At 36.4% G+C, this 27774-nt stretch overlaps 2 protein-coding genes across 3 annotated transcripts in view; both read left to right on the top strand.

Moving 5' to 3' along the window:
- Window positions 1-19503, top strand: part of gpr107 (G protein-coupled receptor 107) — a gene marked incomplete at its 3' end in the record, with an annotated part of 35153 nt that extends 15650 nt beyond the window's left edge. Inside the window, exons 15-18 of one of the 2 annotated variants that reach the window (XM_083531910.1) lie at window positions 8535-8584; window positions 13711-13794; window positions 15498-15622; window positions 18590-19503. In XM_083531910.1, coding sequence (XP_083388036.1) covers window positions 8535-8584; window positions 13711-13794; window positions 15498-15622; window positions 18590-18680 — 350 coding nt within the window. Of the gene's footprint in view, window positions 1-8534; window positions 8585-13710; window positions 13795-15497; window positions 15627-18589 lie in introns of those variants that run through there. The other variant, XM_083531911.1, reaches the window with a different exon arrangement.
- Window positions 1-27774, top strand: part of LOC310720668 (uncharacterized protein) — a gene marked incomplete at its 5' end in the record, with an annotated part of 579035 nt that overhangs the window by 502956 nt on the left and 48305 nt on the right. The window contains 2 exons of the mRNA XM_083531443.1: window positions 10594-10727; window positions 10965-12354. The remainder of the gene's footprint in view (window positions 1-10593; window positions 10728-10964; window positions 12355-27774) is intronic.

Genomic DNA, 27774 nt, shown 5'->3' on the forward strand with positions numbered 1-27774 from the left:
CAAAGTAGGTAAAGTAATTGGTATTCATTTTAATCAACACAAAGGTTTTGCATGTAATATAAGTAGCCATGTCAAGTTCCTCTTTAGAAGTCTCTGTTTATATTCGGAGGAAATGCCTTTTTGGGAAAAACATTGAAAAACTCCATACCAAGACTCTTTTACAACATTCTTATACAGATTGTAGCAGTACACAGTATAAATTGTGACACAGTGCTCACTGATTCCTAAATGATGCAATTGCTTAGTTAGCAGCTGTACTGTAGTTGTTTGATACTAGAGCACGAAAATGTACATAAACAACACAAGTAAATGTATATCTGAACAACATTCAGGCCTTGTTCTCCCAGTCTTGCTTGAATTGATCTGTTTGCCAGGAGTGATATGATGGTAAACCAGATTTGATTTCTCGTAAAACTTTTAAAACACTGTTTTTGGAACATCTGTGATTTGCTTCTTCCTTTGGAAAAGCAGTTCTCTTGACCTCTTGAGCCAGGCCACACTGTGCTCTCACCCAGAGGGAAACTACAGATGTCAGACAGGCCATAATTATCGTTGCATCTTGGTGTAACACTTGCTTCTAAAGTAAGAGAACATTATAAATAATTAAAATAAGAGAATCCTCTTAATTTCTTTGTTAATTTGTAAAATCTGTAGGCCCACATATGTGTTATGATCAGAGCTTTAAAGATTACTAAAATATTCTACTCCTGTAAAACTACTACAAACCCGATTCCAAAAAAGTTGGGACACTACTAATTGTGAATAAAAACTGGTCAACGGATGCAATGGTCAACGGATGCAATGATGTGGAAGTTTCAAATTTCAATATTTTATTCAGAATACAACATAGATGACATAACAAATGTTTAAACTAAGAAAATGTATCATTTTAAGGGAAAAATAATTTGATTTTAAATTTCATGGCATCAACACATCTCAAAAAAGTTGGGACAAGGCCATATTTAACACTGTGTGGCATCCCCTCTTCTTTTTATAACAGTCTGCAAATGTCTGGGGACTGAGGAGACAAGTTGCTCAAGTTTAGGAATAGGAATGTTGTCCCATTCCTGTCTAATACAGGCTTCTATTTGCTCAACTGTCTTAGGTATTCTTTGTTGCATCTTCCACTTTATGATGCAGCAAATGTTTTCTATGGGTAAGATTTGGACTGCAGGATGGCCATTTCAGTACCCGGATCATTCTTCTACGCAACCATGATGTTGTAATTGATGCAGTATGTGGTCTGACATTGTCATGTTGGAAAATGCAAGGTCTTCCCTGAAAGAGACGACATCTGGATGGGAGCATATGTTGTTCTAGAACTGAAAGGATATACCTTTCAGCATTGATGGTGCCTTTCCAGATGTGTAAGCTGCCCATGCCACACGCACTCATGCAACCCCATACCTTAAGAGATGCAGGCTTCTGAACTGAGCGCTAATAACAACTTAGGTTGTCCTTATCCTCTTTAGTCCGGATGACATGGCATCCCAGTTTTCCAAAAAGAACTTTACATTTTGATTCGTCTGACCACAGAACAGTTTCCCACTTTGCCACAGTCCATTTTAAATGAGTCTTGGCCCATAGAAAATGCCGTCTAACCGCTTAGAGAAAAAAACGTCTAAGGGCCCGAAGATCACGGGCATCCAGTATGGTTTCCCGGCCATGACCCTTACGCAGATTGTTCCAGATTTTCTGAATCTTTGGAGGATGATATGCACTGTAGATGATGATGATGATAACTTCAAACTCTTTGCAATTTTTCTCTGAGAAACTCTGTTCTGATATTGCTATTCCCATTGGGGGAATTGGTGATCCTCTGCCCATCTTGACTTCTGAGAGACACTGCCACTCGGAGAGGCTCTTTTTATGCTCAATCATGATGCAATTTGTGCTAATAAGTTGTAAATTGGTCCTACAGCTGTTCCTTATATGTACATTTAACTTTTCCTTCCTCTTATTGCTTCCTGGCCCAACTTTTTTGGAATGTGTAGCTCTCATGAAATAAAAAATGAGCCAATATTTGGCATGGCATTTCAAAATGTCTCACTTTCAACATTTGATATTTTATCTATATTCTATTGTGAATAAATATTATTGCATCCCTTTTTATTCACAATTTGTACAGTGTCCCAACCTTTTTTGGAATCGGGTTTGTATTACTAAATAAAATTACCAGTCTTAAAATCTACTGAAGTAAAAATAAAAAGTAGGTCATTTATAATTTATATGTACATGATTTGCATGTGAACTAATAAAAAGCCAATTCTGCAAATAAAATGTGAATAATCCAGTTCCAGCACAAACATTGCCTGGCTTACTGTAGTCATGACAAGAACCTCACTAAAAAAAAAATATATATATATATATATACCACACACACACACACACACACACACACACACACTGGCGATCAAAATTAGAGAACAATTTATAAACAATTGAACAATTCTGAAATAATGTCATCTTCACTGCTTAACAGTTGGGGGAGTTTTTGTTACCATGCTACCAGAACACCTTTTCCACAAAATAACTAAGGCATTTCCAAAAAAAACATTATTTTACAGAAATCACACTGATCAAAATTAGAGAACACTTTCAGATACCTCACAGTTATTGGTGTTAATCTGGTACCTGGTGCTAATTTCCTTGATTATCTGTCAACCCCTATTTAACTGGCAGCCTAACTTCCAGTTTCACTGACTCTGCAAGATGGTGGGCCGTTCTAAAGTGACTGAAAGCCTCTGGCAGCAGGTTGTCCAGATGAAGGCCAAAGGGATGACCCTATCAGCCATAGCAAGACAAGTTGGTTGTTCCAAATCTGTGATTTGAAGAATATTGAATCTTTACAACATCACAAACTCATTCAAGTCCGCCAAGAAGGCTGGTCGTCCACGGAAGACAAATACAAGAGAGGACAGGATACTGCGGAGGATCTCAATTGGCAATCGTTTCCACACTGCAGCTGGAATTGCTCACCAGTTCAGCGCTGAACAGGGTAAGGATCTGTCTCGTCATACAGTGTTTCGACGTTTAAGAGCATTTGGACTGAAAGCCCACTCTGCAGTGACCAAACCTCTCATTAGCAGACAGAATCAAAAGGCTAGACTAAGCTTTGCTGAGGAGCATGTTGTGTGGACAGAAGAACTGGTCCAAAGTTCACTTCAGTGATAAAAGCAAGTTAAATGTATTTGGGTCCAATGGGAAACATTATGTTCGGCGACAAACTGGAGAAAGACTGAACCCAAAGTGTGTAAAGAAGTCAGTGAAAAGTGGAGGAGGAAGGGTCATGGTTTGGGGCATGTTTTCTGCAGCAGGATTTGGGCCTCTTATACAGCTACATGGCAGAGTGAATGCAAATGTTTATCAGAACCTTCTTCAACAACATATGGTTCCTTCCCTGTGTTTATCACCCAATCAGCCCGCAGTGTTCATGCAGGATAACGCTCCATGTCACACAGCAAAACTGGTAAAGCAGTTCCTTGAAACTGAAAACATTTAAAATAATGACATGGCCTGCCCAGAGTCCTGATCTCAACCCAATAGAGAACCTTTGGAAAATCCTTGGAGACAAAGTTATGGCCAAGAAACCCACTACAGTCACCAAACTGTGGAGGACTGTGGATATACAGTGAGGAAAATAAGTATTTGAACACCCTGCTATTTTGCAAGTTCTCCTACTTAGAAATCATGGAGGGGTCTGAAATTGTCATCGTAGGTGCATGTCCACTGTGAGAGACATAATCTAAAAAAAAAAAAATCCAGAAATCACAATATATGATTTTTAAACTATTTATTTGTATGATACAGCTGCAAATACAGTGAGGAAAATAAGTATTTGAACACCCTGAACACACCCTTGAACACACCTCCACTACATTTATTATCCTAAATTAGATGCACCTGTTTGAGGTCGTTAGCTGCATAAAGACACCTGTCCACCCCATACAATCAGTAAGAATTCAACTACTAACATGGCCAAGACCAAAGAGCTGTCCAAAGACACTAGAGACCGAATTGTACACCTCCACAAGGCTGGAAAGGGCTATGGGGAAATTGCCAAGCAGCTTGGTGAAAAAAGGTCCACTGTTGGAGCAATCATTAGAAAATGGAAGAAGCTAAACATGACTGTCAATCTCCCTCAGACTGGGGCTCCATGCAAGATCTCACCTCGTGGAGTCTCAATGATCCTAAGGAAGGTGAGAAATCAGCCTAGAACTACATGGGAGGAGCTGGTCAATGACCTGAAAAGAGCTGAGACCACTGTTTCCAAGGCTATTGTTGATAATACACTAAGACGTCATGGTTTGAAATCATGCATGGCACGGAAGGTTCCCCTGCTTAAACCAGCACATGTCCAGGCACGTCTTAAGTTTGCCAATGACCATTTGGATGATCCAGAGGAGTCATGGGAGAAAGTCATGTGGTCAGATGAGACCAAAATAGAACTTTTGGGTCATAATTCCACTAAACGTGTTTGGAGGAAGAAGAATGATGAGTACCATCCCAAGAACACCATCCCTACTGTGAAGCATGGGGGTGGTAGCATCATGCTTTGGGGGTGTTTTTCTGCACATGGGACAGGGCGAATGCACTGTATTAAGGAGAGGATGACCGGGGCCATGTATTGCGAGATTTTGGGGAACAACATCCTTCCCTCAGTTAGAGCATTGAAGATGGGTCGAGGCTGGGTCTTCCAACATGACAATGACCTGAAGCACACACCCAGGATAACCAAGGAGAGAAGCATATCAAGGTTCTGGCGTGGCCTAGCCAGTCTCCAGACCTAAACCCAATAGAGAATCTTTGGAGGAAGCTCAAACTCTGTGTTTCTCAGCAACAGGCCAGAAACCTGACTGATCTAGAGATCTGTGTGGAGGAGTGGGCCAAAATCCCTCCTGCAGTGTGTGCAAACCTGGTGAAAAACTACAGGAAACGTTTGACCTCTGTAATTGCAAACAAAGGCTACTGTACCAAATATTAACATTGACTTTCGTGGGTGTTCAAATACTTATTTGCAGCTGTATCATACAAATAAATAGTTAAAAAATCATATATTGTGATTTTCTGGATTTTTTTTTTTTTGGATTATGTCTCTCACAGTGGACATGCACCTACGATGACAATTTCAGACCCCTCCATTATTTCTAAGTGGGAGAACTTGCAAAATAGCAGGGTGTTCAAATACTTATTTTCCTCACTATATAATATATATATATATATATATATATATATATATTTTTTTATTTTTAATTTTTTTTTCTCTTTTCACTGTGTATGTAAAGGAGAACTATATATGCAAAGGGTAAAGTTACCATGCCATACCTTGCCATGTTTCATTTATTTTGTAATTGTTCACAAATTGCCTTAGCTTTAGCCAATTTCTTTACACAAATTTAATATTTTCCATGTGCAATAAGAAAAGGTAATAACATAATTTTATTCATCGAATCAGTGTATATCTAGTACAAAACAAATATATACATTTCAGTTTCTATCAATGTTTCAAACATTCCAAAAATGACGCCCCCTGATTTACATAAAACTTGATTTAGCAAGATTTAGCAACATGCACAAAACATGGAAGCAATAAAATATGCACAGGTAACATGTCATGTGTGGTTTTAATAACCTTAATTAATTTTTTAATTTTATGAGATATATTTTTTATGTGTTTTTGCTAGGGCTGTCAAATGCAAATTAATTTTAACAGCATTAATTTTATTAACACCCGATTAATGCAACACGCATTTCTATTTTAAACCACTATTAATAAAAATATAAATAAATAAATATAAAAGTGGTGAAATTAAAACCTTCAATGCAAAGTGTTTGTTGCATTGAAGGTTTTAATTTCACCACTTTTATATTTATTTATTTAAATTTTTAGGTTTTTATTTTTAAACCCAGATATAAAACAAGAAAATAAACTTAATAGAAAAATCATTTTTAATCATTTTTACATTTACTCATGCGCCAAGTCTCAAATCAAGCACTAAAACTTGCCATGATGCACACATCCAGCAATTAACCATACAAAAGTTCCATTTGGTGTCCTGATGATTTACGTAATTTGAATCACCATAATTACTTCAAAACTTTGACAAGAATATTTTGTCTTTATGCTCTATTTTGGTTATGGGTTAATTAATAACAAACATTTGTTGATTTATATTTGTCCATGTCCATGTTGATCAGAGTATTAAAAACTTAAAAGAAGTATTCATTTAAGCTTAATTTAGAACAGATAAAAATTTGTTAAGTTGCATTTTAATCATTTTAATCAATTGACAGACCTAGGTTTAGTATTTTTAATTCACGCATAAATTTTGATACATGACAATGAATCCTATAGTAATACACTGACTAGGTGAAAGTACCTCACACAAACCCATGTTAAAACATCTATAACTATCACAACAAACTATCACTTAAAAATGTACACAGGATTTTAAGGTAACTAGGATGTTAAGGTTAACAGGTGGTAATTTTAAGACATCATTAGCGTTAGCATAATTTAAAATGTAATAAAGTAGAATAAACATAAAAGGTAAAATTACACACTTTAAAAACTCCCTTAAAAAATACTCAATTATAATAATAGTAATAATAATAATAATAATGTGAGTAAATGCAATTCTTTCCACCTCTGGTGATAGTCAGGTTCCACTTTTGGCCAGATAGTGTACAGTACATTTTCTTTTTCCATTTAGAAATAGTGAGGTTGCAGTTTTGTTTTGTTTTGTATGTCTGAAAGGTTAACGCTATTACAATAAGGACTTGTTTTGTGCTGAGACTTGTAATCAGTGTAATGTTGTTCGAGCACAACAGGATGCCACAACATATCCCATTTTTTTATTTGGTATAAAGTCTACTTTGTCTGTGGTGTTTGTTATGTTCTGTACTGTTTCACATTCTGTTTAATATCCTGCTCTCATGCTCACCTTTATTCTGTTGCCCTTCTATGGCCCTTGTGGTCTCATATGTGCAATGCTCTAGAGATTCAGACACTTTACACATTCTGAATTGCTTTAATCTCTACATACAGAATCTATTTAAATAAAACTCTGCTGTTTAGTCACACAAGTTTAACACTACAAACCCGGCATGAAATGATACAGAATACAGTTCTATTCAATATTTATTATGATTATTTTTCAAGAAAAGTCGATATTCTACACACACACACACACACACACACACACACACACACACACACACACAGATGTTTCCCCACTTTAGCAGCCACACAAAGTAGCCAGAAGTCAGTCACCTGGGCTGGAGATGGATGTGAAAAATACAAAAAGAAGCAGTTTCTATGTGACTTCCACTTTTATTTCCTTTATAGTAATTGAGTAAGTATAAGTGTATATATATATGTATATATATGTGTATATATATATATATATAATATATATATATATATATATATATATATATATATATATATATATATATATATATATATATATATATATACATATATATATATATATATACATACAGTACAGACCAAAAGTTTGGACACACCTTCTCATTCAAAGAGTTTTCTTTATTTGAATGACACTGAAGGCATCAAAACTATGAATTAACACGTGGAATTATATATGGAATTATATACATAACAAAAAAGTGTGAAACAACTGAAAAAGTTTATATTCTAGGTTCTTCAAAGTAGCCACCTATTGCTTTGATTATCGCAATGCACACTCTTGGCATTCTCTTGATGGGCTTCAAGAGGTAGTCACCTGAAATGGTCTTCCAACAGTCTTGAAGGAGTTCCCCGAGAGATGCTTGGCACTTGGCCCTTTTGCCTTTACTCTGCGGTCCAGCTCACCCCTAAACCATCTCGATTGGGTTCAGGTCAGTTGACTGTGTAGGCCAGGTCATCTGACGCAGCACCCCATCACTCTCCTTCTTGATGCCTTCAGTGACTCTACAATTTTCATAGTCATGAAAATAAAGAAAACTCTTTGAATGAGAAGGTGTGTCCAAACTTTTGGTCTGTACTGTGTGTGTGTATATATATATATATATATATATATATATATATATATATATATATATATATATATATATATATATATATATATATATATATATATATATATAATTAGTATACTGTATCCTTTTGTTCATACTTAATCACTATGCTAATCCAGCTATCCCACAGAGAGAACATGTTCCAATCATAGGTGTGTGTGTGTGTGTGTGAGAATTAATGTTTTTGTGTGTACACTAGGATCAGAACAGGTTATTCCCAAAGCCCAACTGTGTCTGTTCCACTTTACTTGATTGCAGAAAGCTTTAACAAGAATGAAGAAAACTTCACATTGTGTTTCTGTTTGGTTGCATTATATGATTGTTTTAAATAACATGCTGATTCCTCTTTTATATACTTTACATTACCAAATGCATTACAACCACTTACATGCTTCAAATTATGTTATCAAAAGCACTGAGGTTTTGCTTTTGTCTGTTCCTGAATCAATTGATAATAGCTTTGCTTTTGTTGTGTCTTGTTATTTTAAAAGCTGCCATCAATTTGGCTCAGCTGAAGCTTTTCAGACACTACTATGTGATGGTAAGTACTGAAATTTTTTACTGTCTCTCTCCTATATTTTTTACACCTCTCTCTTGTGCCTTTTCTCATTTCACACCTGCAGAAGACTTTTGTGTCCAGAGGGGATCACACCTTCATTCTGTGTTGCATTTATTCGAAAAAGAATGTATTTTAAATCAAATTTTCCTTCATTGTGTCTGTAGGCAGAGCATCAAATTACATTTAGCAGAATGTTTTTAAAATATGAATTACAAGTGAGATAGATACTATATATATATATACAGTGAGGAAAATAAGTATTTGAACACCCTGCTATTTTGCAAGTTCTCCCACTTAGAAATCATGGAGGGGTCTGAAATTGTCATCGTAGGTGCATGTCCACTGTGAGAGACATAATCTAAAAAAAAAAATCCAGAAATCACAATGTATGATTTTTAAACTATTTATTTGTATGATACAGCTGCAAATAAGTATTTGAACACCTGAGAAAGTCAATGTTAATATTTTGTACAGTAGCTTTTGTTTGCAATTACAGAGGTCAAACGTTTCCTGTAGTTTTTCACCAGGTTTGCACACACTGCAGGAGGGATTTTGGCCCACTCCTCCACATAGATCTTCTCTAGATCAGTCAGGTTTCTGGCCTGTCGCTGAGAAACACGGAGTTTGAGCTCCCTTCAAAGATTCTCTATTGGCTTTAGGTCTGGAGACTGGCTAGGCCATGCCAGAACCTTGATATGCTTCTTACAGAGCCACTCCTTGGTTATCCTGGCTGTGTGCTTCGGGTCATTGTCATGTTGGAAGACCCAGCCTCGACCCATCTTCAATGCTCTAACTGAGGGAAGGAGGTTGTTCCCCAAAATCTCGCAATACATGGCCCCGGTCATCCTCTCCTTAATACAGTGCAGTCGCCCTGTCCCATGTGCAGAAAAACACCCCCAAAGAATGATGCTACCACCCCCATGCTTCACAGTAGGGATGGTGTTCTTGGGATGGTATTCATCATTCTTCTTCCTCCAAACACGTTTAGTGGAATTATGACCCAAAAGTTCTATTTTGGTCTCATCTGACCACATGACTTTCTCCCATGACTCCTCTGGATCATCCAAATGGTCATTGGCAAACTTAAGACGTGCCTGGACATGTGCTGGTTTAAGCAGGGGAACCTTCCGTGCCATGCATGATTTCAAACCATGACGTCTTAGTGTATTACCAACAGTAACCTTGGAAACGGTGGTCCCAGCTCTTTTCAGGTCATTGACCAGCTCCTCCCATGTAGTTCTAGGCTGATTTCTTACCTTCCTTAGGATCATTGAGACTCCACGAGGTGAGATCTTGCATGGAGCCCCAGTCCGAGGGCGATTGACAGTCATGTTTAGCTTCTTCCATTTTCTAATGATTGCTCCAACAGTGGACCTTTTTTCACCAAGCTGCTTGGCAATTTCCCCGTAGCCCTTTCCAGCCTTGTGGAGGTGTACAATTTTGTCTCTAGTGTCTTTGGACAGCTCTTTGGTCTTGGCCATGTTAGTAGTTGGATTCTTACTGATTGTATGGGGTGGACAGGTGTCTTTATGCAGCTAACGACCTCAAACAGGTGCATCTAATTTAGGATAATAAATGTAGTGGAGGTGGACATTTTAAAGGCAGACTAACAGGTCTTTGAGGGTCAGAATTCTAGCTAATAGACAGGTGTTCAAATACTTATTTGCAGCTGTATCATACAAATAAATAGTTTAAAAATCATATATTGTGATTTCTGGATGGTTTATTTTTTTTAGATTTTGTCTCTCACAGTGGACATGCACCTACGATGACAATTTCAGACCCCTCCATGATTTCTAAGTGGGAGAACTTGCAAAATAGCAGGGTGTTCAAATACTTATTTTCCTCACTGTGTATATATATATATATATATATATATATATATATATACAGTATTGTTCAAAATAATAGCAGTACAATGTGACTAACCAGAATAATCCAGGTTTTTAGTATATTTTTTTATTGCTACGTGGCAAACAAGTTACCAGTAGGTGCAGTAGATTCTCAGAAAACAAACAAGACCCATCATTCATGATATGCACGCTCGTAAGCCTGTGCAATTGGGCAATTAGTTGAAAGGGGTGTGTTAAAAAAAATAGCAGTGTGGCATTCAATCAATGAGGGGGTCCCTGGTGGTCTAGTGGTTAGGATGCGGCGCTCTCACCGCTGCGGCCCGGGTTCGATCCCCAGTCAGGGAACCAACCCCAGCCACTCTTAGTGCTGGTCCCAAGCCCGGATAAATGGGGAGGGTTGCGTTAGGAACAGCATCCAGCGTAAAAACGTGCCAAATCAAACATGCGGATGATCCGCTGTGGCGACCCCTAATGGGAGAAGCCGAAAGAAAGTTTATTCAATCAATGAGGTCATGAATTTTGTGAAAAAACAGGTGTGAATCAGGTGGCCCCTATTTAAGGATGAAGCCAGCACTTGTTGAACATGCATTTGAAAGCCTGAGGAAAATGGGTCGTTCAAGACATTGTTCAGAAGAACAGCGTACTTTGATTAAAAAGTTAATTGGAGAGGGGAAAACCTATAAAGAGGTGCAAAAAATTATAGGCTGTTCAGCTAAAATTATCTCCAATGCCTTAAAATGGAGAGCAAAACCAGAGAGACGTGGAAGAAAACGGAAGACAACCATCAAAATGGATCGAAGAATAACCAGAATGGCAAAGGTTTAGCCAATGATCAGCTCCAGGATGATCAAAGACAGTCTGGAGTTACCTGTAAGTACTGTGACGGTTAGAAGACGTCTGTGTGAAGCTAATCTATTTTCAAGAATCCCCCGCAAAGTCCCTCTGTTAAAAAAAAAGGCATGTGCAGAAGAGGTTACAATTTGCCAAAGTACACATCAACTGACCTAAAAAGCAAATGGAGGAACATTTTGTGGACTGATGAGAGTAAAATTGTTCTTTTTGGGTCCAAGGGCCACAGACAGTTTGTGAGACGACCCCCAAACTCTGAATTCAAGCCACAGTACACAGTGAAGACAGTGAAGCATGGTGGTGCAAGCATCATGATATGGGCATGTTTCTTCTACTATGGTGTTGGGCCTATTTATCGCATACCAGGGATCATGGATCAGTTTGCATATGTCAAAATACTTGAAGAGGTCATGTTGCCTTATGCTGAAGAGGACATGCCCTTGAAATGGTTGTTACAACAAGACAATGACCCCAAACACACTAGTAAACGAGCAAAGTCTTGGTTCCAAACCAACAAAATTAATGTTATGGAGTGGCCAGCCCAATCCCCTGACCTTAATCCAATCGAGACCTTGTGGGGTGATATCAAAAATGCTGTTTCTGAAGCAAAACCAAGAAATGTAAATGAATTGTGGAATGTTGTTAAAGAATCATGGAGTGGAATAACAGCTGAGAGTCCCACAAGTTGGTTGACTCCATGCCACACAGATGTGAAGCAGTTTTAAAAAACTGTGGTCATACAACTAAATATTAGTTTAGTGATTCACAGGATTGCTAAATCCTAGAAACAAAAATAGTTTGTACAAAATAGTTTTGAGTTTGTGCAGTCAACGGCATACACTGCTATTTTTTTAAACCCACCCCTTTCAACTAATTGCCCAATTGCACAGCCTTAAGAGCGTGCATATCATGAATGCTGGGTCTTGTTTGTTTTCTGAGAATCTACTGCACCAACTGGTAACTTGTTTGCCACGTAGCAATAAAAAATATACAAAAAACCTGGATTATTCTGGTTAGTCACATTGTACTGCTATTATTTTGAACAATACTGTATGTATGTGTGTATATATATATATATATATATTATAGTCTATATGTGTTAAAATCTGCCAAAGGATCTACACCACAAAAAAGGGGGCATTTTATACCTCATATCAAAAAAATGTCGCTTCTCATCTTACTCATTGTCCCACCCGTACGATTGATTCCCCCTTGTTCTCTCATGCTATTTCATTATCTTCTTTTAATGGGTTTTTATAAATCACCTCCCTCTAGGATTTTTATTACATGTCTGTTCTTCTTGACCTGTACAATGACAAGTAATTTATATTCATCTATTCATGACTTACCATGTCTAAATATGTATTATCATTTCTTCCTTGTTGCTGCTGAAATAAGTTAGATAATGTGAAGTACAACATTGTGATGTTTAAATTGCTAGGTGCAATTCAGATTGTAGAAAACTTTAGGGTTGTTTTTTGATTTGGAAACTTTGGTAGAACTTGGTGGATGCATATGAATAATCTTTTATGCTGTTAATATGTTTTCCAGCTTGTCATTTCTATAATAAGCATCTTTTAACTATAGTTTACTTTAATTTTACTTACTTTAATATTTAGTAAATAAAAGATGTAGTGGGAGAATAAAATGTTAATTGAGACTGAGTTATTAGTACTTAATAGTCTGACTTCTCAAACTATAAACTTATACTGTTGTTTTTATACTATATAATAACTATTTACAATGTAGATTTACATGTAAAGAGTTTTAAAAAATCATTCATTAGGAAAACAAATGGCAAAAACAAGCTAATGATTTATTAAATAATCTAGTAATAATTTTTATTGAAATCTTTTGATTAATTTTTAGTTTTACTGTGCATACTTGATCACAAAATACCTTTTTTTTTTTTTTTTTTTTTTGTAACCAACACTATTTTTTTTAATACTGTGAATATCAATCATTCATTTCTGTAGCCCATTATTAGTGTAATTATTTGTATTAATTTTATTAAGTTTGTGGCTACCATTATAATAACCAGCAAGTAGCAGATCATTGTTTATCTGGATTTTATTAGCAATTAATGTCTTGCATTGCCATAGAGACTCTGCTATATACTTAATCTTCTACTGAATGATGCATACTGAATATTTGACTAATTACTCATTAATGGAGAGTTAATTACTTATTAACAGCATATTACATTTTAAGTATTTAATGTTATTGTTGTCAGCGTTGTCTCTCTTTCATTAATTCCATATTTTAGATCTCTACATATTTACTCACACTCCAGAAGTCACTAATTAGCTTCTAATTATTAGGGAACAAATATAAATAATGTGTGAGGAAATGTAAGGAATTGTGAGGAGTGTGTGCACTATTAATACCTGTGTTTCTGCTTCACAGATCGTGTGCTATATTTATTTCACTCGTATCATTGCCATCCTCATCAAGGTCATTGTCCCCTTCCAGTGGAAATGGCTCTATCAGGTAGGTAAAGGATGTTTTTAGGCCCTAAGTTACTGAGAAGAGCTCTTCCTCTGAGAGAGCCCAGCCATAGAATTGCCTAGCTGCTACATTTGGGCTGTTAACCCTCTTCTCCAACTGTGCTGTACGATGGCTGCCTTTGTGCATTGACCCCTCTTATTTGTTTGTTAAAGCTTTTGACAGATCTAAAGATTTAATCATTATGAAGCATTTATTAAAGGCAGGTCTAAACCGATTGAAAAAGACATCTCTCTAGCAAAATTAACCGCTCAGAAAATGGTACAGGAATAAAAAGTGTATAGGAATGACAGTGAAGCTTGATAATGCCTAAATTAAAGTATGTGTTTTTTGTCCTATTTTAAAGTTAGGTAGTGATATATTTGTGATCAGCATCACATGGCACTGCAACATGCAGAAGCACATTTTTTCTTTTAACAGCATTTACCAACAACATCTTATTCCTCTGTTTACAGAAGAAGCAGATGAGTATTCTAATTCGAGATTAGTAGCTCTATTGTAAACATGATATATAGTCCTTCACAGTTCAGTTAGGCCACAAAATTCTTATAGTGCTAGAATGACAATGAGTGGGCATAACACTTCATAGATCTATTAGCAGACTAGTTTTAAATATATTTGTTGAATAAGAGTCCGTCACTTCAAAGCAGCACAGCACAGTCACTTATTAATGCTTGCTCAGCATTATTGCTTGTCTCATGGCATAATGAATCACAATGAAAGGCATCTTTTTCAAACACATTTTGATTGATCAGTTACTTTCATCTGTTAGACTTTAACTCTGTTTCTTCGTATTCTTTAAAGGTTACTTGTAATATTCCACAGTTTTGCTTATAAAAGTATCCCATAGAATCATATGGTGGACAAACACTTTATACCATATGAGAAATTACAGCCACCACACCAGCTCAATCTTCATAATACTTCTGAAAACTTCAGTAGGTTTTTCAATTTTACTAGAAAACCTAAATTATCATGAGGTTTTGAATATATTATTCACCCCTTATTCAATTATTAGTTTTCATTTGCACACCTTTTTAATTATTGGTTATTAGTCATTTTGTACAAATAAAATGTTCTGAACATTTTGGTGGTGGTACTTCTGCCTTATACAGTGTGATCTCACTCTACCATTTTTCTCCTCATTCTTTATTTCAATAAAGTCATTTAAATAATTGATGCATCCTTTAAAATGGAGGACTTGGATCGATTTACAGGTCATAGGCTTAAGGACATAGAATCAAGGAGCCAATAATTAGATTACTAAGACAAAGCCTGAAAATTAAGATCCCACACCTTTTAATTGATGCATCCTTTAAAATGGAGGACTTGGATCGATTTACAGGTCATAGGCTTAAGGACATAGAATCAAGGAGCCAATAATTAGATTACTAAAACAAAGCCTGAAAATTAAGATCCCACACCGCTTCAGAACAGAGCAATACGTGTACTGCAAGTTTAAACCTGGACTGCAGAATGATAAAAATTAACTATAAAGACAATGCGCTATTAAGAAGTTGTTCAAACTTATTAACTTGCAGGTAGTGTAGTGAGTTGCAGGTAGTGATAGTTTAATGTATGCAATGGATAAATTGAGGGTGGATGGTTGGATGGATCAAGGGAACTGAACAAACATTCGGATTATGCTAATGTTGTGAAGTAACACATCTTTCTGTTGCTCTTCACAGCTGCTGGATGAACTGGCCACTCTGACCTTCTTTGTCCTGACGGGCCACAAGTTCCGCCCAGCTTCTTCCAATCCCTACCTGCTTTTGTCTGTGGAAGACGAGGAGGACATGGAAATGGACGATGTGTAAGTAGTCACACAATACAAATGACTTATACTGGGTTGTGTAAATAGATACACAGTGCAGACTAAAGCCCTGCTCTTGTCCTTCTCTAATTTGGCGGCATTGTCAATGGTTTAGTTCTTCATCTCTGTCTTCCTTCTGTATCTCACACTGTCTCTAACCTACAGCTCTCTCTCTGCATCTCTGTGCTCTGCATCTCTGTGCTCTGCATCTCTCTGTCATCTGCATCTCTTTGTCCTCTGCATCTCTCTCTTCCTGTATCTCTCAGTCATCTCCTCCCAGTCATCTCTCTCTGCATCTTTTTCCTCCACATTTCTCAATGCATCACTCCCATTAGCCCCTGCATCTGCATCCTTCTGAAGGTCACCTGACCAAGATTTATTTTGTAATATATTTCTGGATAAGTTTTTTAGGTTTAAACTTTTTCAACGAACACATTGGTGTATTCTTTACTTTGGTTAATAGTTTACTACATTTCGCACATGATATCCAAATAATGCACACCTCCAATAGTTCTCACGTAGGAGAAACTGATAGCACATAGAAATTATGTAAGTTCAATATATTTAATGTGTTTCAGGAGGGGAAATTCCTTTAAGCATGGGAGCCTATTCACTTTCCTCTAGCCCTTGCCTTTTTGCTTTTTTCACTCTCTTATTCTGTCCCTTGCTTGCAGTCCCAGACAGAAATAGCTTAGCAATATGTGTCCTCGTTCTTCACCTGCATCATTTTCCCCACACATTTCTCTGCTCTCTCTCTCTCACCCACATCAAAGAGAGTTCTTTTCTAAGTCCTTCACCTCAAACTGCATTGGGCAAGATTGATGACAGGAAGGCCTGGACCAAAAATAGATTATATTAATGCAGACATTTGCAAACAAATCATCTTTTTTTTTTTAGGCATGGTTGGTGAGACCAGAATCTGTATGGTTTTGCAGCCTCAGGTCATCAGCCTAGATTTTCATGTCAGAATGTTCCCTTGCTGTTGGCAGAAAGCTGACGTGACCTAGCTACTCGAATAGGCACCATGTGACCAGGGATTGTTTTTAGGCTTCTTCTGATTCCAGGAGAAGGAGATGCAGTTAAGATAAGATAAGATAAGATAAGATCAGATCAGATCAGATCAGATAAAAAATACAAAAGAAAAGAGACCTCAATAAGTAGTTATGCTGCAAACACACATGGGTAATATTGTACACCTTTAAATTAGTGTTATTGTACATTTTTGGTAACTGGTTCACTGGGAGCAGCTCTGATTGTAAAGTCTAATAGCAGGGAGAAAAGACTTTCTGTATCTGCTCAGAGATTAAACTGTTTCATACAGAGGGGTGAGAGTCGTTCTCCAGCAATGATGATCATTTAGCTACCATCCTCCTTTCTCCCACCTCCTGTACATTGTCCAGGGAAATCTCCAGAGACATCCAGAGACATCCACCACAGAGTTAAAAAATGGTCTTCAGTATCTCTCCGTGTACTCCAAAAGACTGTAGTCTACTCAGCAGAAAGAGTCTGCTCTGACCTTTCTTGTAAATTGCCTCAGTATTATCTGTTCAGTCCAGTTTGCTGTTCACATGAACACTCAGGTATTTGTAAGAGTCCAATCTCACAATGTCCTTTCTCTGAATGTTCACTGATGATAATGACATTTTTTTGTGCCTACGGTAATCCCCCCTTACTGCAACTAATGTAACAGTCTCACCATTTCAATAATGTATATCTGTCCCAGCAGCTGTCTGTGTGATTGTAACATTCTAGCATGACTGTGTGACTAGATATGCAAATCTATTTTTGTGGATAGAATTATAATATTGGCAGAATTAATGTCACTTAATTAATTCACAATTGTTATTCGATACAAAACGCAAAAATTCGGCTGAACTTTGAGTACTACATTTAATTTATTTTTAAATGTTTGGTTTATGATGATGATTGTGTTTATATATAATTTACATAGAATCTTCATTTCAGTCTTCTATGTTTATGACCAAGAAATGAGCTTAAGTAAGAGCTGCTCAGTGCCGCACGTTTTCCTTTAAAAGTAGCCGCATCCACTGGTGTCATTAACTGTAGTTTACAAGACTGGGGTTGCCCAGCAGCTGAGAAAGGGTTATTCCTACTATTTAGCCAATCTGAGCTAATTGGACTAATATTAAATGCTAAGAATAACACGTTTTTATTAATGTGCAGACTTTCTGACACTCCAGCTCACTTTACAAATCAATTAAAAATGAAACGCACAAGCACAAAAAGCTAATTAAAAATCAAATGACAGCTGAGTCATTCCAAGCTTGTATCACTTTTGCAGCTTATTGACCCACTTTTGACCAACATTGTGGATGCGATGTTTGTGTTGTATGACAAAGATAAAGGTATGAAAAGTGTGGAGCTTGAGCTTAGGTATGTTGGAGCTCAAACATGGCCAGAGAAAAGATTCAGCCACTGAGCTCTAAGCTTCCTATTATACTCACTCACTCGTGTTAAATCTGCTACTGTTATGGATAACTTTAAGGTTTAAAGCTACAACTTGTACAAAGTTATTTTAAATGGAAGTGACACAAAACAAGCATAAGCTGACTGTAATAATAGCACATTCTTGTCCGATCTTAATTTTTAAATAGCAAGCTCAAATATATTATCTATTAGCATAACATTAAATATATGTTCAAATATATTATCACTTCTTTAACATTTTGAACCCGGACTTGTACAGAAAATGCTCAATATAAAATGATACAAAACATACAAAATACACTTTGATGATGGATGGATTTTAACACAAGAGAGGAGAAAAAGAGGGATAATTGAGGAAATGACTATTGCTTTAAGTAATAACAGCAACTTGTTTCACTGATATTCCTCAATATTAAATATGTATGCCATGTAGTTCTTTAATAATTTAACATAAAGCAATTAATTGCTTGAATAATTAGTGTAATGTGACCATGTACTCAGAACATGTTCTCTCCACAGTGTAACTACATCTACAGCCATGGGGGAGGGGGTGAAAAAGGTGAAGAAGGTGTCAAATGGCCCATCAGAGGAGCGGGAGAGCATGGCATGATGTGCGAAATGTTGACTTTCAGGGATCTATCTGGACTTCATGGCTAGTTGACATGGCGGGCATTTTACTTCACTCATGAAGAACACGGTGGAAATTCCCACTGGATGTGCTCATGCTGGGGCATGATGTAATATCTCTGTAAATGTTCTACAGACAGTATAAAGACTCTTTAACCCCCCCTTTCTTTATAGTTCTGATGGAAATGCTTGGTACTGTGCTTTGTCTTCAGTTAATGCAGGTTGTTTTGCTTTTATTTATTTAATATTGTTTTTTTAATTGATGGTCTCTTCTTTGTGGCAATTTCCTGCACTTTACGCTCTGAGAAAATAACAACTGCTTGTCACTATGCAGATTTCACGGTACTCCAGAGCCTAGAGTTTACTTACAGGTCTTACAAATTTGAGTTGAATTACTTTTTTGCCAAAAATGGCATGAATGTTAGCAGTTGGAAGCCTATATTTCCTGTATAAATGTACAGATCTGAGATAATTGTACAGACACAAGATTTCCTACCTTAAATTATGAACCCTGACTTTATGTTTTTAGTGTCGGTTGTTGTTTTTTGGGGGGATTAAAAACATTATAGGGGAAATCAAAAAAACATTCTTATGTTGATGTTGTAAATGAATTCATTGGTTTGTATCTTTCAAGAGTATCAGTAATTTTAATAATATTTAACATTGAAAATCTTAATTTATGATCGGTATTACTTATGAAAGGGTTTTATTTTCATGCTTAATATATTTTGCTTATTTTTTAAAAACCTGTGCCCTATATCAATATTCTCAGTATTAAATTGTGCAATGGTTTTCTTTCTGTTGAATTATTGTCTACATTTGTTTATTTTGCCTGCATTTGAATGATACATGGATGTGTTTGAATCTGTGTGGTAGTGAGTAGATATCAGGGACAAATAAGTTGTCATTAAGTCGTCTCTGCCTTTTTTCTCAAACACTTAGTAGTTGCCAGTGGCCGTTATATCCATTTTTATGTCACATTGGAAAGATTCTAAATGACACTAATGGATGCTCTTGATCACGTATGAGACGTTACACTCTGTATTAAGACCCCCTTACGCCCCTGTGAATATTACCGCTACATTTTACTATGCTGAAGGTTTTAAAAGAAAATATCTAATTGGAATTTTTCAGTATAAAACTTAGTGTCCATACATAATTAAAAGCAGCTTTTATGGAATAGTTGCTTTTAATGTTGGTGTATTTAAATGTATTACAATTTGCTTTTAGCTGCTATTTTCTATATCCTATACAGTAATTACATAAGTCAGCATTATTTTTTGATAACCACAAATTTTCCCATTCTATGTTTTGAAAGGGTATAGAATTTTAACATTTTCAGAGTAAAGGGTTAAATCAGTGTTTGTTTTGACGTGCCGTGATTTCCATTACAGAATCATGCCTGTTTTTAATGCAGTGCCTGAGTTTCCAAAGATCACGCGTATTCAATATTGATTTTAGCCCTTTACACCACAATTTCTCCAGATTCTCTAAATCTTTTGATATTATGTACTGTATATGATGAACTATTCATAGTGTTTGCAATTTTATGTTGATGAACAATTAGTTTAACAATTTTTTTTTTTTATCATGTTAACTCTAAGCTGTAAGTTTACTCAAGTTGCATCCATCAATCAGTCAATCATTTTATTATAAAAGGACACTTTTTCCCAACATTCTTCTTTTGGACAATCAGTAAGCATAGTTGTGTGGATTAAGTAATCTGTTTTAGGTCACTAAATTTAATGAATATCATCTGCAGATGCCTAATTATTCCCCTTTGAAGTCAGATTAGATTGACAGTAGTACAATATAAATATAATGAGGACGCTCCTTGTATTTGCCCATGTAGTCAAATGTAAAGTGTAAAAGCATTGTTAAAATCATTAATTACTACCAATGTGGATGACATGCAGTTTTTATGACATTATCACATTTTTATCAGTTGTTTGTTTTCTGCCCAAACAAATGCTAATATGATTGCATATCTCAAATGTTAGTACAAATGATCCACTCATAAAGCAGTATTCAATGCTTGGTGAGAGCAACTGGCCTGAGGGTCTGTGGGGCTCTAGGCAAGATCTTGAGAATGGGTTTTTTTCTAGCAGCTAAATATGTCCTGACACAAATACAACCACATGCCTTTTAAACATTTTTTATTTTTATATACTTTCTTTATTTTATTACAATGCAGCAAATGGTAAGCTACTATGAAAACCATTTTAGCTAATACCTGCTTTACATAGCCTTAACAATCACCACAATAGATGAGTCAAATGTGGATGTACTGAGGTTAGCAAATTACACATTTTGCCAGAGAAAAACAAGAGAATATCTGAAGTGGACTATCTTATTAATCACTATTATATCTGAAGTGCTCTGTGTCATTGATTTGGCTTAGATGCCCTTTAAGAGATTGTAATGTTGGCAAAATGTCAACAAGCAAATGAGAACATCCTGAAGAGCCAGAGGTGCCAGAAAATGTGTCACAAGCACTAATCTAGCTCACTGTTAGGCAGAATTTAACTCTTCTTGTGATCTATTTGGAAGGCAGAGTTGGGCTTCAGCAATGCTTTTTTTTTTATTTATTTTTTTAGAACAAATACAAATGCAGGCTCAGTATCTAGTTATCTCAGTTAGAGAGATACAAAATATTATACATTTTATTTTACTAAATCCTATATGATAAAATTGTAAGAGTATTGTAAGAGTAATTTGGGTTATCTAAACCATTTTTTTATTTTGCAACTGAACTTTTCCACTCTTTGCTTTTCTTCTGACAGCAGAGTTGGCCATTTAAAAAAAACACCTAGTTTTGTATTTTTTTTATTGTCCTATAAAGTAATTTAACAATATTAAGATTTATTTTGACCAAACAAATATATATACAGTGAGGAAAATAAGTATTTGAACACCCTGCTATTTTGCAAGTTCTCCCACTTAGAAATCATGGAGGGGTCTGAAATTGTCATCGTAGGTGCATGTCCACTGTGAGAGACATAATCTTAAAAAAAAAAAAAATCCAGAAATCACAATATATGATTTTTAAACTATTTATTTGTATGATACAGCTGCAAATAAGTATTTGAACACCTGTCTATCAGCTAGAATTCTGACCCTCAAAGACCTGATAGTCTGCCTTTAAAATGTCCACCTCCACTACATTTATTATCCTAAATTAGATGCACCTGTTTGAGGTCGTTAGCTGCATAAAGACACCTGTCCACCCCATACAATCAGTAAGAATCCAACTACTAACATGGCCAAGACCAAGGAGCTGTCCAAAGACACTAGAGACAAAATTGTACACCTCCGCAAGGCTGGAAAGGGCTACGGGGAAATTGCCAAGCAGCTTGGTGAAAAAAGGTCCACTGTTGGAGCAATCATTAGAAAATGGAAGAAGCTAAACATGACTGTCAATCTCCCTCGGACTGGGGCTCCATGCAAGATCTCACCTTGTGGGGTCTCAATGATCCTAAGGAAGGTGAGAAATCAGCCCAGAACTACACGGGAGGAGCTGGTCAATGACCTGAAAAGACCTGGGACCACCGTTTTCAAGGTTACTGTTGGTAATACACTAAGACGTCATGGTTTGAAATCATGCATGGCACGGAAGGTTCCCCTGCTTAAACCAGCACATGTCCAGGCACGTCTTAAGTTTGCCAATGACCATTTGGATGATCCAGAGAAGTCATGGGAGAAAGTCATGTGGTCAGATGAGACCAAAATAGAACTTTTGGGTCATAATTCCACTAAACGTGTTTGGAGGAAGAAGAATGATGAGTACCATCCCAAGAACACCATCCCTACTGTGAAGCATGGGGGTTTTAGCATCATGCTTTGGGGGTGTTTTTCTGCACATGGGACAGGGCGACTGCACTGTATTAAGAAGAGGATGACCGGGGCCATGTATAGCGAGATTTTGGGGAACAACCTCCTTCCCTCAGTTAGAGCATTGAAGATGGGTCGAAGCTGGGTCTTCCAACATGACAATGACCCGAAGCACACAGCCAGGATAACCAAAGAGTGGCTCTGTAAGGAGCATATCAAGGTTCTGACGTGGCCTAGCCAGTGTCCAGACCTAAACCCAATAAAGAATTTTTGGAGGGAGCTCAAACTCCATGTTTCTTAGAGACAGGCCAGAAACCTGACTGATCTAGAGAAAATCTGTGTGGAGGAGTGGGCCAAAATCCCTCCTGCAGTGTGTGCAAACCTGGTGAAAAACTACAGGAAATGTTTGACCTCTGTAATTGCAAACAAAGGCTACTGTACCAAATATTAACATTGACTTTCTCAGGTGTTTAAATACTTATTTGCAGCTGTATCATACAAATAAATAGTTAAAAAATCATACATTGTGATTTCTGGATTTTTTTTTTAGATTATGTCTCTCACAGTGGACATGCACCTACGATGACAATTTCAGACCCCTTCATGATTTCTAACTGGGAGAACTTGCAAAATAGCAGGGTGTTCAAATACTTATTTTCTTTACTGTAAATAAATAATTGTACAGCAAAAATGGGAAGTAATAAAGTACAAATATTTAAATATATTCAAGTATATTTCTATATTTATTTATCTATATTTTTGTATATTTCTATATTTATTTATCTATATTTTTTTATTACTTCTTCACTATTTATTTCACTATTTATTTTTCAGGCTAACTTTTTACTTTCACTCGTTAAATTTTTTACACAAATATCTGTACTTTATACTTCTTACATTTTCAAACCAGGCTTGTTACTTTAGTTTTAATCTATTTGGTGACATTATCAATATTTTTTCTTCTCATTACGCACCATTTTCAGACCATCAACCTATTTCTTGTCATTGCGCTGCTTTTTCAACCTACCACTGGTGTATTATTTACTGGCTGTCACGCACCTCAGAGGTAGGCTAGCCTATGAAGCTAACAACAAGCAAGGCAGAAGGCAACAATTAGTATGGCTAATGTGGATGAGACAGAGGGAGTTAGCAATGTAAACATGACCGAGAACAGAGACATTCCTGATCATCATCATATTTTTTCTGCTTGTGTTTTAAATGGTCAAAACAATCATTAGCTAACAAAATGTAAAATTCTTATGTATTAGTATATTAATATGATGTGATGACCTGGTACCAGCATGACACTTAAAGCTAGTGGTAATAGCTACTTTTCACTTAAGTACATGTCAGAGCCCAAACATATTTATGTTAACTTGAGTGAAAAAGTATAGTCAATGCTTCAACTTTTGCCAACCTTTTGTGTACAGATGTTAAAATGTTTTTCATTGAAAAATACTTCCTTGGCATGAATAAAATCTTCACACGCTCTTGGCATCTGAAAAGCTTCTACAAACATTTAGCTAAAATACTTGCCATGCTTCTTGTAAAACTTGCCAGAGGGGTTCTTCACTAGTTGGATATATTTTTCTGACCTTGTGATCCAGTTCATCCCAAGGCAGTTCAATAGGATTTAGGTCTGGAAACTGGGCAGGCCATGATGGGTAACATTCCTGCCAAATGTTTGTTCTTTAAATCGTACTTACAAAAGCGTGTTATGTCTCAGGTCATTGTCCCCTGTCCTCCATCTTACATAAGTTCTGTTAGAGCCAAAATTAAAAATTTTGACTCATCTGTTAACATAATGTTTTCCAATCATTCAAATGTCAAAATTTTTCATGTTTTTGCATTGTTGTATTTAGAACATGCAAGTGTCTAAAAAAATTATAAAAGACTATGTGCTTTCAAACTGCAAAATGCACACAAAGCATGGTAAAGACATTGTACAATGTCTTAAACTTTTTTTACTTCTACTACTCTCTCTCTCTCTCTCTCTCTCTCTCTCTACCTCTCTCTACCTCTACCTCTGGATGGAGTTCCCTTCAATTGGAGACTACTCTGTGTAGCTGGGGATGGTTCCACTGCAACAGCCTGAAGAGTTACCAAGCAACTCAATAACTTTGAGGATAGATTTGGACTGTAATTAATATCAACCAGTGTCGGGCCGTGCATTTGGAACCTGGGCCTTCAGTGGGGACTTACTTAATAAATCCACCTCTTAATACCACCACTATCACGTCACAATTATAGAACCATCAATACTATACAAAAACGCAACAACACGTGGCATTACAGAGAGAGAGACATTTCACATATGGACGGTGAATACCATTTTACTAAAGTAAGCTCCAAACCTCTACACTACAACCGCAACTGTGCCACCTACATCATCTGGAGCAGTTCAGAATCAATATTTGTCTAATATGACAAAAACATTAAAAATGTAAATAAAATACAATCTACTCAACAGAATACTCATAATTTGCACCGCTCCTCAGAGGCTTTAATCCAGTGGTACTGCTCGTATTTACTGGTCTGGAAGTAGTGAACAAACCCTTTCCCGGGCTGAGACTAGCTGGCTATGTATTTTTAAGTATGTCCGAGACCAAATCAATTCCTCTTTCTCCATAGGCATAAAAAAAAGTCTAACTCTAATGTGTTAATGTGTGCAGCATGCTAGAGACCTGTTTTGCCAAACAAACTTGGCTGTAACAGTTTTCCTCTGACCAACCAATCAGAGAACGCAAAAATGCTGATGCTATTTTGGGCCGGGTAGCTGGCCCTATGAGACAAATTTGAAACAGAGCTATTTCTAAAGAAGAATATGGTAAAAGGGCCAGCAGTACAGACTTTGAAGGCTCTGGGCAGATTAGATTGACATGGCAGCACATAGAGGCTGAAATCCGATTGGACAAAAAAAACCTAACATCCACATACACGTACTGGAAGCAGTGCAGCCAAGAGTAACGTTATGAAATAAAGAAAATAGACTGTTGGGAATAAATAAATACAATTTCAGGGAACACATATTAGAATTTAGTTTGTAAATGTAGGTCAGTGCTTTTGATAGTGTTTAGGCCAGCAGAAAAGGCTTTTTTCTGGCCCTGACCACCCACCACTGATATCAACAGACTACTACAAACTATGGCTCAGGACTATAGTTTGCACGAATAGTCTTGCATTTAAGCGCTTATCACAGTACACTTCATCAATTATGGACCTGTAATGAATGGACATTCGGTGCCACTCAGATGAGGATGGATTCTGTTTAGAGTCTTTGTCTGGTTTTGTCTTCGTTTGAGTTTGAGTCTGGTTCATCCCAAGGTTTCTTCCTCATGCCATCTCATGATGTTTCTTCAGAGATGTTTCTTGCTACAGTCATCTCTGGCTTACTCATTAGGGATCAACTTATACTTAAACTTATAGAATAGAATAGAATAGAATAGAATAGAATAGAATAGAATAGAATAGAATAGAATAGAATAGAATAGAATTTAATTTAATTTAATTTAATTTGAATTGAATTGAATTGAATTGAATTGAAGACCTTGGAGAGTATGATCTTAGACCCTGCAGCATGCTCTCAGAAGCCTACCTTCCCACAGCCTTATCTTTTCTTCTAAGCAACAGTCAGTTGCTGGCCATCTCTACATGCTCCTTTATGACTCTTGATATCCCGGACCAGTTGATCTGCAGAGTGCATGGTCATCCCACCACCTATATTGACAAATGCAGTCAACCAATCAGAATGTGTTGCAGGCATTTGGGATACCACGAAAATGGTGTTAATTTGTTTCAGACTTGTAAAATTGGCACAAGTTGCTGGGACTCTGGAGAATATCATAGGTGAATCTGATGAGAAAGCTGAGCTTTTCCACCAATCAGACCATCTTACAGCTCTCTGTCTTTTTCCTTTCTATGTTGCCCAAGTTCCTTGTTAATGCTGCCCCTGCAAAGGTCTTTGGTACAAATGAAATTTGCTAGCCTTTAGTCTTAAATAAATACATGTATGGTGATGAGGCTATATTGCTATTTTATCCCACCCCAAAATGGACAGTAACATTTATGAAGGTCTCAAGGTTAAAGAAAATGTTGGAAAGAGAATTAGAAAGGATTGGAAAGAAACAGCTGGAGAACTCCAGCAAATGGTCTGCAAAAAATCCCAGGCTTTACAGACTGTTGTTAAAAGAAAATGGGATGAACTTGGTCCTATGCCAAATTTTCTGATCATCAAATAGAAAATGACTGTATTTTTCCTTAAATACAGTTTTAAAGAAAAAAATATGGTAATACTGTATATTAATTTTTCCCACCTTTTTTATTTTTTTATTTTTTTGTTGCTGCCATCAAATTAAAAAAATGTGCAGTTTAAAACTTATCTGATCTATTATAAATAAAATATAGGTTTCTGAGATTAGTAAATTGCATTACTAGTTAAATTTTACAACATGTCCTAATTTTTTTTTTGGGGGGAATTTGGGTTGTATTTACCACTATATATATATATATGAGCAGTTACTTTGCTTTAATTTTTTCATCTTTTGTTTTAATCTATCATTTGTGGTAATTGTTAATGTTAGCAGTACATGGCTATTTTAGGTACAAGCTGCATGTATTGCTATTTAGGGACATTGGATAAGCTTTATTTGTCTCTTTTGATGTCTATGGCTTGACACGTAACATTTATCTCTATGGTCGTTTACCATTAGCAGTGGGGGTTTTGTGATTTTATTGGCACTAAGCACAACCTTTCTCTGTCCATTGTAGAGTAAAGATTACATATATGCCACATTAGCTGTCTCCCACTGTGAAAAGTCACCTTCTTTAACAATATTGATTTCAAGATGCAAAGCTTTGTGCTTCCATTTGGCTTTTATGTGATCCACCCCATGTGGATATTTTACATTGTTTTATGTTTAGCCCATTTTTTTAACTTTCAGTTCATTGTCATTCAAATGTTTTTTTGTACCCTGACAGTTCCACTAATGTTCTACTCTGTATTGTCTCAGGAAAACATATAAACAGGGAAATGTATTACAGTCATGATTAATTTTATTGCCCTCTTTACAAGAACATTCATTTAGGCCCTGGAAAAGCTCATCTCTGTTCACCTTACCTTATGAACCTTACTGGATAACTAGATATGTTCATCTATGTTCCTTTCTATCCCTAAACTTCTAAAGCCTAGGTTAGTCATCGTTCTGCTCAGAAGGCTAGCCCTTCTCTGAGTATGATCGGAGAGGGTG

The sequence above is a fragment of the Silurus aristotelis genome (genome assembly GCF_946808225.1).
Source record: "Silurus aristotelis genome assembly, chromosome: 26".
Classification (NCBI taxonomy): Eukaryota; Metazoa; Chordata; class Actinopteri; order Siluriformes; family Siluridae; genus Silurus; species Silurus aristotelis.